The 13,808-nt window shown below is 33.0% G+C and overlaps 1 protein-coding gene across 2 annotated transcripts; it reads left to right on the plus strand.

Moving 5' to 3' along the window:
* The first annotated feature begins 478 nt into the window (after window positions 1-478).
* On the plus strand, window positions 479-13,593 carry LOC146527506 (integrin alpha-V-like). 2 transcript variants are annotated; one of them, XM_085204669.1, is made up of 24 exons: window positions 479-607; window positions 1,102-1,243; window positions 1,442-1,554; window positions 1,787-1,866; window positions 2,023-2,176; window positions 2,376-2,456; window positions 2,874-2,966; window positions 3,358-3,443; window positions 3,719-3,922; window positions 5,962-6,061; window positions 6,558-6,728; window positions 6,904-6,995; window positions 7,349-7,430; window positions 7,723-7,871; window positions 8,897-9,099; window positions 9,567-9,768; window positions 10,047-10,210; window positions 10,418-10,496; window positions 10,747-10,842; window positions 11,269-11,419; window positions 11,863-11,941; window positions 12,419-12,530; window positions 12,981-13,052; window positions 13,441-13,593. In XM_085204669.1, the coding sequence occupies exons 1-24, from the start codon at window positions 601-603 to the stop codon at window positions 13,549-13,551; spliced, it is 2,823 nt and encodes a 940-aa protein (XP_085060795.1). In that variant the 5' UTR covers window positions 479-600; the 3' UTR covers window positions 13,552-13,593. The 2 variants fall into 2 exon arrangements, 1 of the variants encoding a protein (XP_085060795.1); XR_014879166.1 differs by lacking the exons at window positions 11,863-11,941; window positions 13,441-13,593 and having other exon boundaries at window positions 495-607.
* The last annotated feature ends 215 nt before the right edge of the window (window positions 13,594-13,808 follow it).

The raw sequence follows: 13,808 nt of genomic DNA on the forward strand, positions 1-13,808 counted from the left end.
AATATATTAACTTTTTGTAAAGTACGAATGAATTCATAATCAATGTCCATTAGAAAAGTAACTTATTTTCATTTCAACCTGGAACTTGGAACCTTAATATTCTCAGATTTTACATTCTATATAATTTATGAAGAGGAATTCTGAAGACGTTGCATGTTGAGTGGCTGAACTCAGTGCCAAGTTTTGCCTCGTTGCCAGAGTAAAGAAATAAAAATATGAAATATTTAATTTCTCGAGTGGGTATCGAACTCACAACCTGTTGCAAGGCTCATAAAGTCCACGTAAACGAAGCTGGCAGCAGCTAGTTTTAAACAAACATATTTGTTAATCATACCAAGTTTATTATAATAATAGCACTACGCCCTTCGTTGTTGTTGTTTTCCTTGAATCAATAAATAATAAATAATAATAATTAACTTATTTTTGTTTAAAATTAAGGAAAACCTAAATGTCATATACGATTGTATTATATGTACGATTGTATTATTTTGCTCCATTTTATACTGTGTAACGGTCGTTGTTTGTGTAAGTGACTTCATTAACGCATGTATTCCAGCTAATTAATTGAAATTAATGTCCTTGTAATTAGTGCCTATAATTATGTCATGTAAGTTTGTAATATAACGTAGATAAATAGATAGATGTATTCATTATTTTTCCTTGCTTCTGTATCCCGTATGTAGCAGTAAGCAGAGGGAACCTAGTGTTAAAACACTCCGTTCCTCACTTTCCGTCGAATTTTTCGAGACATTGCGTGTTGAGTGGCGGAACTCAAAGCCGGGGTTTAGCGTTGTTGCCAGAGCGAAGAAATGAAAATATAAATAAATAATTATTTATTTCCTCGACTTAGGATCGAACCCACAACCTGTCGCACTTACAGTCACACAGGAGATAATGATAAAAAGTACGAAAACTAAAGAAAGAAAATACTCTTTGTTCTTTGATTATGGTGTTCCAAACACAACAAGAGAATGCACGTTAAAAAGAGATTTAATTAAAAACTGGTTTCACCTGTAAAAAGAAAAATTGATTATTACATTATAAATATAACATAAAATTTTAGTAATAAGAAATATGTTAGCTTATAATTTATTTTTTCAGTTTTAAAACTAATTTTAATATTATGTCAATATATTTTCGTGCAAGGATTTTTTCATGAGCCTTCCATTAAAATATATAAACGACCGTCATTTCTATCGAAGAATTCCTTGTTTGGCTACAGCATTGCATACCAAAATCATAGGTAAACATAATTTTATATATTTTAAGGTATATTTAAAGTTAATTATTAATTTGATCTATTCGTTATATTTTCAGTACCGATGTAAGAAATTTAAAAATGTAAATCTTTTATCATATAAAAATCCTACTTGTTATATACAAACAAATAATATTATATTAAAATATATATATTATAAATATTTTCTCCATATATTTACAGTTTAATCGTATCTGATCCGATCGTCGATGGTGTAGGGAGCCTTTACCTCCTTGATATCGATACACCAGGTATCAACTCGAGTGCGGTCGCTGTATCGGTAAATGATTTGAAAAGTATGTATATGATACTTTTTTGTTTAATTTCTTGCTGTATCCCGCACAGAGCAAGGTAGGATGTGGAACCTGGGAACCTAATGTTACGACACTCCGTTCTCATTAAGATCTTTTCCACTTTCTGCCGAAATCTTGAGGTCCCCTCTGCCTACCCTACTGTGTGCGGGACAGCTAAAAAAGTATATATAAAATAACAAATGTCATATATGTAACAATTTCGTAATAATTTCAGGGAAAAAACTAAAAGATCGTAGCGTGAAGCACGAGTATTGGTTTGGTGCTTCTGTAGTTGCCAATAATGATTTCTTTTTAGTAAGTTTATCCTTTTGTTTTATATCTAATTAAATTTACTATATAAACGAAAATTGATATTAAAAATTTACAAGTCCTGAAAGTACAAGTTCAATTTATAAACAATTCCTTATTTTTGTTTAAATATTTAAAATGTTTATATTTTTTTAATTTTAGTCCTGTGCCCCTCGATATGCGGAAATAAAAACTTTGGAAAGAGCAACCTCTTCTACGGTTGGTATCTGCTATTTAAAATATCACAATGACGCATTCAGAAGATTACAAACATTATCCGCTGACGATCGTCTCCGGACGGAAAAGAGAAAAGTGGGTAAGTGGAAAATTGAATATTATATTGCTTACTGCGTGTTTTTTCCCGCATAATAGGGTAGACGAGGGAACCCAGTGATAAGACACTCCCATCCTTATTTAATCTTCACAATATTTCTTTCTATACTTCTTTCGCTTGTTATGATCCATACAAATAATTATATCTAGTTCTAAGCCTAGTTTAAATTGTATAATTTCAGCATTTATGGATTCTTTTGGTTGGAGCACACATATAACATCAGCAAACGAAATACTAATCGGTGGCCCAGCTATCAGTAAAGGTACATTTTGGCAACCATTTTTCAATATTTTTATTTTGGTTATTTCATGATTGATCACAAATGACTGAACTCTGACTCTACTGGGAACTTGAGGAATATATTATTTAATATTTCCATTTCCTCGCTCTCGTAACGAGGCAAAGCGCAGCGTTGGGTTTCGCCAAGCAGATTTTAGCAGAAAGTGACAGAAGTGTCTTAATGAAAATGGAAAGACTTAACACTATGTTCCCAGGTACCTCTGCCTACCCTGCTGTATGTAGGATACAATGTGAAGCTATAAAATCATTTATCCCTTTCCCGTAGAAACCTATATTCCAAATTTACAGCGTTAAACACCGCTTAGTTCCAGCGCCTGTCAATCGCTTAATAATGAAAAAAGTTTATATAATTATTATATGGATAAATGTTATTTTATAGGACGAGTAATAAAACATCATACTCCTATGAGTAAAAGTTATCCGAAAATGTTCGATAAAATTAGTCGGAGCAATCCTGTTCTTTATAATTTTGGTAAGTAAACAACCTTTTCGTATGAGAATTTGTACCGAAAAGTATATTAGACTATTAATTAAGTGGGGGCTGTCGTGGTGCCTATGTTGTGGGTTCGATTCCCACTGCGTGAAGCTGATAAAAGCATAATTAAATAAAAAGTACTTTTTATAACAACGAACTATACGTCCGTTCGTACTAATTAATAGGTTTCTTTATATATTCCACTTTTACTTACTATTTATATTTAGACTTATTAAAATATGTTGCACTTTTTAAATGGTTAAAGTAGATTATTTTTAAGAGGCTGTCACTCCATCGAACATATAAAATGGAGAAATATTAATTTTATGATATAATAGTTAAGTATAAGTAATTCAATGAAAAATTTCATAAAAAATATATATTTTAGGCTACAGTATTGCAAGTGGGAATTTTTTTGGTCCAGAAGTGAGTTACGCAGTGAGTACAACTTTCGGAGACTTGGGATTTGGAAAGGTATTCATTTATTTATTTTAACGGAACCACTGACATCAAAAATCTTGCTGTCCCTTTCAAATTAAAGATTTAATTTTGATTTCGCTAATTAGCAGTCGCTTGTGTATTACGTAGCGTTGAGTTCTCCCACTCAATACGCAATGCCTCAAGAATTCGGTGGAAAGTGGAGAATGAAAGTGTTTTAATGGGAACGGAGTATTTTAACACTATGTTCCATCTGCCTACCCGACTATATGTGAGATACAGAGTGAAGCTAAAAAATAATAATTTTACAGGTATATTTTTTTAATTCAAAACTGGACAATATAGGGGCAATCAAGGACAATACCTTCAGTTCCATGTTCGGAGCAGCCTTGTGTTCAGCTAAGCTACCCACCACCGCCTTGGTCGTGGGGGCGCCCGTTTACAGCGAGACCAGTACTGAGTACGATATGGGTGCTGTGTATATTTATATGGCTGACACGGAATTTAGCTCTAATGTAAGTTATTATCTACTAGCGACCCCCTTGCGGCTTCGCCCGCTTTTACTACTGGATTATTTATATAATGTATGTTTGCAAAGCACTTAAGATAATTTGAAAATTAATTAAACCCTAATGCAAGCCGCATTTTCGTAGTTTCAGTAAGTATTTTCCAATTGTTTTACTCGGCGAGGATTTTTTAGTAGGTACCGTAATTTTAAATCTGTGCTACTAATCTTTTCAAGTACTTATTAAAATATATTTAAATGACTATTTTTAGATAGTTAAATGATATGAAACCAAATATATCGCGCTGAAATAATACATTCAACTCGAATTATCCAATACGTGCAAACGCATCTAAATCTTCGTTGCTATAAAGGCAGGTGGGTTTTTTTTTTCGAGCTTGTGGTTAATGCTGAAGAGGGTATTCTGTCCCTGATGAAAAGCAAGCACTACGTGGCTGCCTGTGAGGAAAATTATGAAATAGAATGCATTGGCCGGGAATCGAAGCCGGGCCGCCCGCGTGACAGGCGAGCATTCTACCACTGAAGTACTGAACCACTGATGACTGCTCAAGACGCGCTTGTATAAGCAAAACGTCGCGGGGCGCGTTTCGCAGCAAGGATGTTTTGATATTGTAACAACTTCTAAAGTACTTATTAAAATGAAAAAACAGTAAAGGACAGTTTTGATCTACATTAAATGGCCAACGTAACTAATATACTTATTTATATGCTGAGAGTAACGGATAAGTAAAACTTGAGTCGGCACAGCTGATGAGTCAACGGCGTGATGTGTCAACAATTAAATGCGTTTTTCTCTAAAACTATTCGCAATTTCGAAATAGTGTAAAAAGCAAATTTTATCTTCGTTTAACGTAGAAAATTAATAAAGTATTTTAAAGGATAAGGATTAATACCATTATGGAAAAATATCCCTCACAATAAAAAATATATTGAAATTACTATTTTTAGACAGAAATATGATCACTACGCGTTATCCTTAAAAGATAAAAATATGCTCTCGCGGACTTTTTTGTAGATCTTATTAAGAGGAACAATACTCCAGTACATTTTTTTCATGTAGTACTTACCATTAAAGCAGCGCATGCGCGAAAGTGTCTCAACTGGTAGGACTTTAGACACATTTATCGTATTTATGTTAATTTATATAAGAATGTACAAATAATAAACTATATATAAACCTTCCCTGAGAAATACTCGACCTAATGGTGAAATCCGCATAAAAATCCGTTGGGTGGTTTAGAAGAAGAAGAGTTAGAAAGTTCAGACAGACACGAAAAGCGACTTTGTTTTATAAGATATAGGATAGGATATATATAAAATCGAAAGGTCACTCACTCATCACGAAATCTCAGAAACTACATGTGCTAGGAATCTCAAATTTAGCATAGTAGTTATTTATAGGACGTAGGTGCTCGCTAAGACGGGAATTTGCAGTATTCGACTTCTAAGGGGTTGTTTTTGGGGTTGAAAGTTTGTATGAAACTTCGTTACTACAAATGCTAGGAGTCTCAAATTTTGCGTGGATCACTTATAGGACGTAGGTACTCATGGAGACAGAAATTAATAATAACGTAGTTCACGCAGGCGAAGCCGCGAGCGGGCCGCCAGTTATATTATATAGATAAGAAGCACGATGGCCGTTGATTCGATTTCTAGTCGGGAAATGTTTGTGTTTACGTCGTCTGATGAAATATAACACAAATGTAATTCTTCTTCTTCTTCTGTCCTTAAATTTGTTGAAAAGAAGAAAAAGAAGTGTCTTATGTTCGATTCCTGCTCGGGGAAATAATTATTTCATATTTTCGTGCCCTCGCTCTGGTAATAAGGAAAAGCGCGGTGTTGAGTTCCACCACTCAATACTCATTGCTCCTTCTGCCTATCTCAGTATATATGATGGATTCGGCGTGATGGTGAAAACTATTTCCTGCTTATAAGGCACGGCATAATTTAAATCGAACCCAGACGATATCCGCCATCCATATTGCTGTTTCTAATGTTGATAAGTTACATACATACAAAATATTTCAGGAGATGTTCCTAAAACAGAAAATTAAGGGAACCTCAATTGGTGGTTACTTTGGAAATTCTATACTCAATCTTGGAGATTTAGATGGAGATTCATATGATGGTAAGCACAGTAAGATGACAGTAAAAGTAAAATATCTATATAATAAAATCCCTTTAATAGAGATGATTCGAATCAAAAGATTTTTTGCTTAAATTTTCTTAGCATGTGAAATTATTTGGTTTTATTTACTTTATAAGTCTTCACTTGTTATATACTCGTAGTTACGCTATATATCAAAAATATATACTACAGTCTTTCACGTCACTTTTTACTTTTAATAAGCATCAACATAAATGTAATGGCTTCGAATCCCATTCTAGAAAATCTAATCTATTTACGAGTATGTTGAAAATTTTGATGACAAATTATGTACAGAATTGAAAAATCTAGGTAATACTAAAATATATATATATATATTGAAACAATTAATATGGAGACTATTATTTATTATTCCATTATATTCCACTAAAGAATAAATAATTCTCATTTGAATTTCTTTCTTACTTATTAAACAACTAAAAATTATTGTTTTAAGTTTACTATATTATAATTTTAGAAGTGGCAATAGCAGCACCATATGAGAATGATGGCAACGGCGTTATCTATATTTATACTGGCAAAGGTCTTTTGGAGGGCAAATATACACAAAGGATTCAACTAGATTGGTTTAAGAATTTTGGCTTCAGTATGACAACTGTACGAGACTATGATGGGAACGGATGCAATGGTACTGCAGTAAATGATTTAAATCTTCTTCAATTTTCCAAGTGTTGTTCCATAAAATGCATAAACGTTTGAACGTCGCGGGATTTTGCCAAAAAGGCGCGGGTTCAAATCCCGTTATGTTCACATTTTTATATATTTCTTAGTAAAGATAATATTACTTTTTCTTTTCTTTACAGAATTGGCCGTATCATCACCGAGCAGCGATAAAGTAGTCATGCTTAAAAGTTTTGCATTTATAACAGTCAAGTTACGAGCTGTATTTCCTAAGGTACTTGTACTGTTTTATACTTGTATACTAGTATTTAAGAATTGTTACTATTATTACACAAGTTAGAAGAAATTAATATACAAAATTGAACTTTTTTATAGTTATTTTAAAAGTATAATAACATGTGTATTAAAGGATATTTCCTTTTCCTTTCCGTTTTTCAACGTAGCACACGTAGCAAGCATAGCAAACGTAAAAAACACAAAAGGTGTAAAAAACATCTTTTTTGCTGTATCCCAAACAAAGCAAGGAGGCAAAGGAAACCTGGAAACCTAGTGTTTAAACACTCCATTCTCATTAAGACACTTCCGTTTCCAGTAAAAACATCATCGTTATTATATATTTTTTTCCAGAATATTACAATTGGCGAAGACTTCGAGTTTGAATCCTGCGTTGACGTTATTTATCCAAAGCAATTACAAGAAATAGAAAGTGGTAAGTTATTGTATTTTTATACCTCACTCTACCTGAGGTTGGTCGGTGCACAAAGTGTGCCTGTAAATGCAACTGGTTGTGGGTTCGATTCCCACTCATGGAAATAAAATATTTGTTTAAATTTATATACGAGTATAGCGCGGCACTCAACACGCATTGCCTGCAGAAATCGGCGAAAAGTAAAGAATGGAATGTTTTAACACTACCATGCTATGTGCGGAATACAGCGTGAAGCTGGTATCACTTTACCTGTATAATATTTAATGGTGATAATATTTTTTTCATATTTTAGATCTGATTATAACAATCCAAAGCACATTCCCAAATGCAACTCTAAGTAGGCTAAAAGTCGATGGATCTGAACTTATATACGAGCAGTCACTTGAAACGAAAAAAGCATCTTATTGCGAGAAAATCGGTGTTAAAACACCATCGACTGTGGTATGTTTATTTTCACACATCTTTTGATGTAAGAGCGTAGTGTTACCACTTACCATTAATTACCACTTGGATAGGTGAATATAATTCGTGTCGTTTCTCCGCTCTGTTAATTACACAATGAGCAGCGTTGAGTTCCGCAATTCAACATGAAATGTGTCGTAAACTGAGCGGGAAGCGGGGATCGGGGTTTCTTAACATTAGGTTTTTTGCCTACACTACTACATATGTATGTGGGAAACAATTTTTTAAATACATTACTGAATCTGTATCAAACCTGCAACCACCGAAAATACTAACCAACTGAGCCACGTATGTTATAATATTTTTTAATATCGTATCGATATTACATAGTTCCATCAGGAAAGTCAAATGTTCAGTGACACAAAAATTCATATGAAATTTAAAATGTTTTTGATTTAAATGAACGTATTTACGTATCGTATGATTTCATAATAATAAATTTAAATACTGCAATTTAATTTAGGCTATTGTAATGCAGTGGTGGGGAAAAAATATTTCCCTATCCTCCCTAATAACCCTCGAATTCCACCCTACTCAGCACGCTCGAAAATTGGTTCGGAAAGTAGTGTATGGAGTGTCTTAACGCTAGGTCTCCTCTATCTTGCTGTATGCCGAATACAAAATGAAGCTAAAATTAAATAATTTATTTAAAATAAAAATAACATAAATAATATCATGTCTATTAGAAAGAAGGTCATAGATTCGTTCAAATATTTATAGGAGATTTTTATATATACGAAGAGAGAACCTGGAGTCAAAACACTTTTGACCACTATTTTCTACCTGAATTCGGGCATTGCATGTTAACGAAAGTTAACGACGGAAAGTGCGGAACGGAAATGTTTTAATGGGAACGGAGTCCCTTGTTCTAGGTTCCTTTGTTCCCTCTACCTACCATGTCCTTCATGGTGCATCGTCGTCGTCGTCCATCGTCATTCCATCTGCAAGAAATAGCGTAAAGTTAAAAAAATATATATTAATTTAAATTAATGACATTTTTCTAGGAGAAAGAACACAATTTAGTGTTGGCATATAAAATATCAGCCAATCAAAAAGTGAATCCCCTAGATCTGGCAGATTTTAAAACTTCAAGGGTATTGTTAAGTGAAAACAGCGTATTGGATATAGAAAACTCTATATACACGGGTATTTGCGAGAGCGGCCGTTGCGTGCCTAAACTGGTTCTTGCTACAAATTGTTCTATTATGTAAGTAGTAGCATTCGGGTTTGGCCGCTTTAATATTATATCAAAATTATACAAAATGTTTACATAAATTGTAGCTGCGATTTGATGATGATTCTTCTACTACTAACACTAGGAGTTTTAAAAAATACTTCTGGACAAAGTATCACTCCTGGAACGTCACTGGAAAATCACCAGTATTTTATTTTCCCTTGAAAGTTTTTCAATATAATTAAAAACTTATTTTTGAAATCTCTAATCTATTCTAAATTTAGAAGGCTGAACAAAATGAATCACACGATTTGTTTAAAAAACAGAAAGTGTAACTGAAAAATAAACGTAACAAACTCCACGCTGCTGAAAGTCTGAAATACATTTTTCAATTTTTTAATTTTTTTTCAATAATATTATTTAATTGTAAGCTCTTATAAGCAATTTTAATATTTTCAATATAAATTAATTGGAATAATAAATAAATTAAAACATTACAGGGATCCCTACATCATCGGTTCAACAGATGAAGAGACGATCACCCTATCTGTGAGCAATTCGGGTGATACAGCTTATAGTTCGTGCGTTCTAGTATCTATATCTAAATCACGATTCTCACGATACCCACAAGAATGCTCCTTGGAATCTTCTAACTTGTTGCTCTGCAAACCTCGTGTACCTTTAAAAAGTAAAAGCAATTGGGTAAGTTTTTTTATATTATTACTTTTATCTATCACTGAAAGTCGTTCGCGGCGCAGGGGTTCTGGGTTTGATTCCCACTCGAAGAAATGAAATATTTAATACTTTAATTTCTTCGCTCTGGTTCGTTTCCAGTCGGGGGAATATATTATTATTAATTATTTTCCTTCCTTCACACTGGTAACGTCGAAGCAAAGCGCGGCGTTGAGTTCCGCCACTCAACACGTATTGCTTCGTATATTTAGCATTTACATATTTTAAATATTATTTACTTGTTTTAGATTATTAAAGATGTTTTAATAGACACTGCATACTTAACTAGTGTCGACGATACTTTGGATATAACATACGATTTGTATGACAGCTGCAGTGATCTATCTAGTAATAAAACGCAAGTTGACACCTTCACGCTATTGAGTGATTACAATGGAGTTTTCATTGAAGGGTGAGTAGAATATATGGTTTTTGTATTTGGGTACCGCCACTCAACATACAATGCCTCCAGAATTCCGCTGAAAGTGTCATAATGAGGAAGGAGTGTCTCGACGTTGGGTTCCCAGGTTCCTTTCATCGAATATGCTGTGTGCGGGTTATAGCGTGACCTAAAATCTTTTTTACAATTTTGCCATATTAATTTATTTCATCATTTCAGAGAAGTAATACCTGAAAAAATTATCAATATGACCATGAATGACCTTCAGCATGGAAAGATTATAGAACATCGTTATACTGTAAGTAATACATATATGCACCTGTTCTTCTTCTTCTTCTCATGCTCATGATAACATAAACTTTTAACACTAAATTACTTTTGCCTAACATGCTAAATGTGAAATATAGGGTAAAGCTAAAAAAATTTTGAAACAGACTAGACATAAGAAGTTCATCTCTACGTATTAAAAAAATTAAATATTTTAATTTCTATAAAAGTAAGAATTTACAAAATATCAATATATAAAAATATATTAATTCATTTTACAGTTACTTAACAATGGAAAAACGAACTGGATCAACGTGCAGAGTGAAATATTTTTAGAAAATGGTCCCTTCGTTAAATATTCCGAAGCGGCTATTACGGTAAGCTATTATTGTCAAATTTACTTCCTTATATGGCACTGAGCCATATAGGTATATGGGAGATCTCCTATTAAACAGACAATGCCTGTATCTTGACCTCGTCCTTCTCATAGAAAATGTAAAACGATGATCTTTTTTAGGTGTACGCTCACGCTGTATCCCGCACATAGCAGGGGTAGGCAAAGAGAACTTAGTGTTAAGACACTGTGTTCCCATTAGGACACTTCCATCCCCTACTTCCCGCCGAATCCTTGAGGCATTACGTGTTGAGTGACGAAATTCAAAGCCGCGCTTTACCTCTATAATAAAATGAGGAATTGAAAATATTAAATATTTCATTTTCGCGAATGGAAATCGAACCCGCAACTTACCAAGTTTATAATCGCACGCTTTTTACATCTTTCATGAACTATTTTTTTTCTCCAGATCAATACTGGCTCGTCGCTTATAGAGTGTCCTATAATTCTAGCCAATGAAACGCAAGATAACATTACCGTTGCTTGTGACATCGCTAATTTAAAAGTAAACGATAAAGTCATTGTTGCCATAGCCATTGAAATTCCACCGAACGTAATAGGTATGGAGGCTATCTATTTACTTGTTTTTTTATCGGGTTAAGACACTCCGCTCTCCATTCTCTGCTAAATTCTGAAACCATTGCGTGTTGAGTAGTGGAACTCAACGCCGCGCTTTGCATTAACACCAGAGCGACGATGTGTGTGATATATATAAATTATAAATAAATATTTCAAAATAATTTAAATAAATATAAATATTAAAATTCCTCGATTGGAGAACGAAACCACAATCAGTCGTGTTTACAGTCACACACTTGTACCCCTGCGCTTACTTCTTTTTTAATAATAGTAAAAGTACTATACATAAAAATAAATAATTTAATATAATTTGTAATAGGTAGGTTGTCCGTGTAGTACCAAAATGGGAACTGAAATAAAAACTTTATTTCGAAACCCAATAATGTTATGAATGGATAAATAATATAAATAAAAATTGTTTTAGATAAAAGTCACTACAATAAAAATTTCACTGTATCTACTGGAATAAATTTAATTATGAAAGAACAAAATATATATTCAAGGTAAATATTAGCTAACATGCATGATTACGCATATAGTGCTTACCACATGCACTCGCCTATGCACTAATTAAATTGACTTGTTTTTTTAAATTCTTAAATATTGTTATTCCAGACTTAGGAAAGAATAATGCTTATTAAGAAACCGCGCTGACGGTATTCAAGAGAAGCGGGTTCAAATCCCGCTACGTTCAATTTTTAACTACCATTTATACGTTTACCATTTATACGTTTTCTAAATAAATATTAGTAAAATAAGCTAAAAATATGAATTCACCGAAATTATCGGCCCGAGTACACACGGTGCTTGTTAATTGAAACACTAATCGGTAAAATGCTTATATTGATTTTATAGTGCGGCGTTAAGAACCGCAGCGCCTAAAAATGTTCAACGCCGATTTTTCTGTGGCTTATCCGCTTTATGGAAGAAATACATAATATAGGAAAATTATTGACTTATAGACAATATTTATTTTGCAGCCTTCAAACAATTTTGCGGGTTCAAAGAAGTGATGTTCCTTTGTGGGTTATAATTATATCCTCAATTATTGGGTTGATACTCGTCGGTATTATTGGAGTTATTCTTTATAAGGTATATTATTAATTTAATTATATATTTTTAATATAATATATTTTTATTTGCATTAAATTATAACTTTAAAAGGCAGCTTCACGCTTCTTCCCATATACTGCGATAGACGGAATAAACCAAATGTTAAGACAATATTTTGCGTGTTGAGTGGCGGAAGTCAACCTCGAGCTTTGTCTGATAAGGCGGGGAAATGACACTAATTTAAATATAAATATTCCCCTGATAAAAATCGAACCTGTTACGTTTACAATCAGGCTGTCACACTGCTCCAGGGTGACAACACAGAGAAATACGACAATGTTCATTATGTAAAAAAAAATATTAAAATAAAATAAGAAACATTTTTAACCAACTTTTTTAAACATTTTTTAGTTATCTTTTATGTAAAATAAAAAAATAAAAATAGTAAAATTTTAGTTATCTTTTATGTAATTCTTATTTCCTTTTCAGAGTGGGTTCTTGAGAAGAAAAAAGAAAGATCAATTAGTAAAATTGAGAAAATCTGTGTACCGACAGAGCATGGTAATTCCAATTATATTTTGTTATAATATAATGTAATACAGTAGAAATATAATGAAAAAGAAATAAAATATTTCTTTTAACAGCAAATTATTTATTATGTTTAGGCAAAAGTAAGTACCTACTTGAGACCGTCGTGGCACAGGGACTCAAGTACTGTAACGCTGCGATTAGGGGTTTAATCATCACTCAGGGGAATGAATTATTATTTCCTAATATTTTAATTTCTTCGCTCTGGCACAACCCGGCGTTGAGTTTCGCCTAACAACACGGAATGCCTCGAAAAATTAGGTTCCTTCTGAATACCCTATGCTATATGCGAATACACTGGTTTTAAAAGTAAGTAAGTACTCAGTTATGAAAAGGTAATAATTGTTATAATTTTTCATAGAGACGTACGGCGATGCGCGAAAGTATACGCGCAACTACAAGTCGGAAGAGCTCGGAAGAGGTGCGTTTCCTGATGTCGGGGGAGGGTTCGATAATTAGAACAGATCTTTGAATTATTATTATTTATTTATTAAATAAAAGAATAAATATTTAATTGTATTTCATAATTTAAAAATACGCTTTTTTATTTTAAAGCCTTACGCTTATTTTGAAGCCTTGCCTTTTTCTTATTTATTTTGTTTTTATTATTAAAAATAACCAAATAGCCAAAGTCTACAAACTAAGGACCCATAAATTTCGTAAATATTTAGAAAATTCATGGTCCTGAACACCTGATTTGAAACTCCAGTACCTCCAAGGAAAACTATT

The sequence above is a fragment of the Heliconius melpomene genome, chromosome 20, assembly GCF_056956725.1.
Source record: "Heliconius melpomene rosina isolate 202511_hmr_F chromosome 20, ASM5695672v1, whole genome shotgun sequence".
Taxonomy (NCBI): Eukaryota; Metazoa; Arthropoda; class Insecta; order Lepidoptera; family Nymphalidae; genus Heliconius; species Heliconius melpomene.

Excerpts from the sequence above, each read along its gene's own strand:
- LOC146527506 (XM_085204669.1), top strand. Across the intron at positions 10,497-10,746 it reads TTATAGAACATCGTTATACT|TTACTTAACAATGGAAAAAC; the intron begins GTAAGTAATACA and ends TTCATTTTACAG. Across the intron at positions 12,531-12,980 it reads TTGGAGTTATTCTTTATAAG|AGTGGGTTCTTGAGAAGAAA; the intron begins GTATATTATTAA and ends TTTCCTTTTCAG.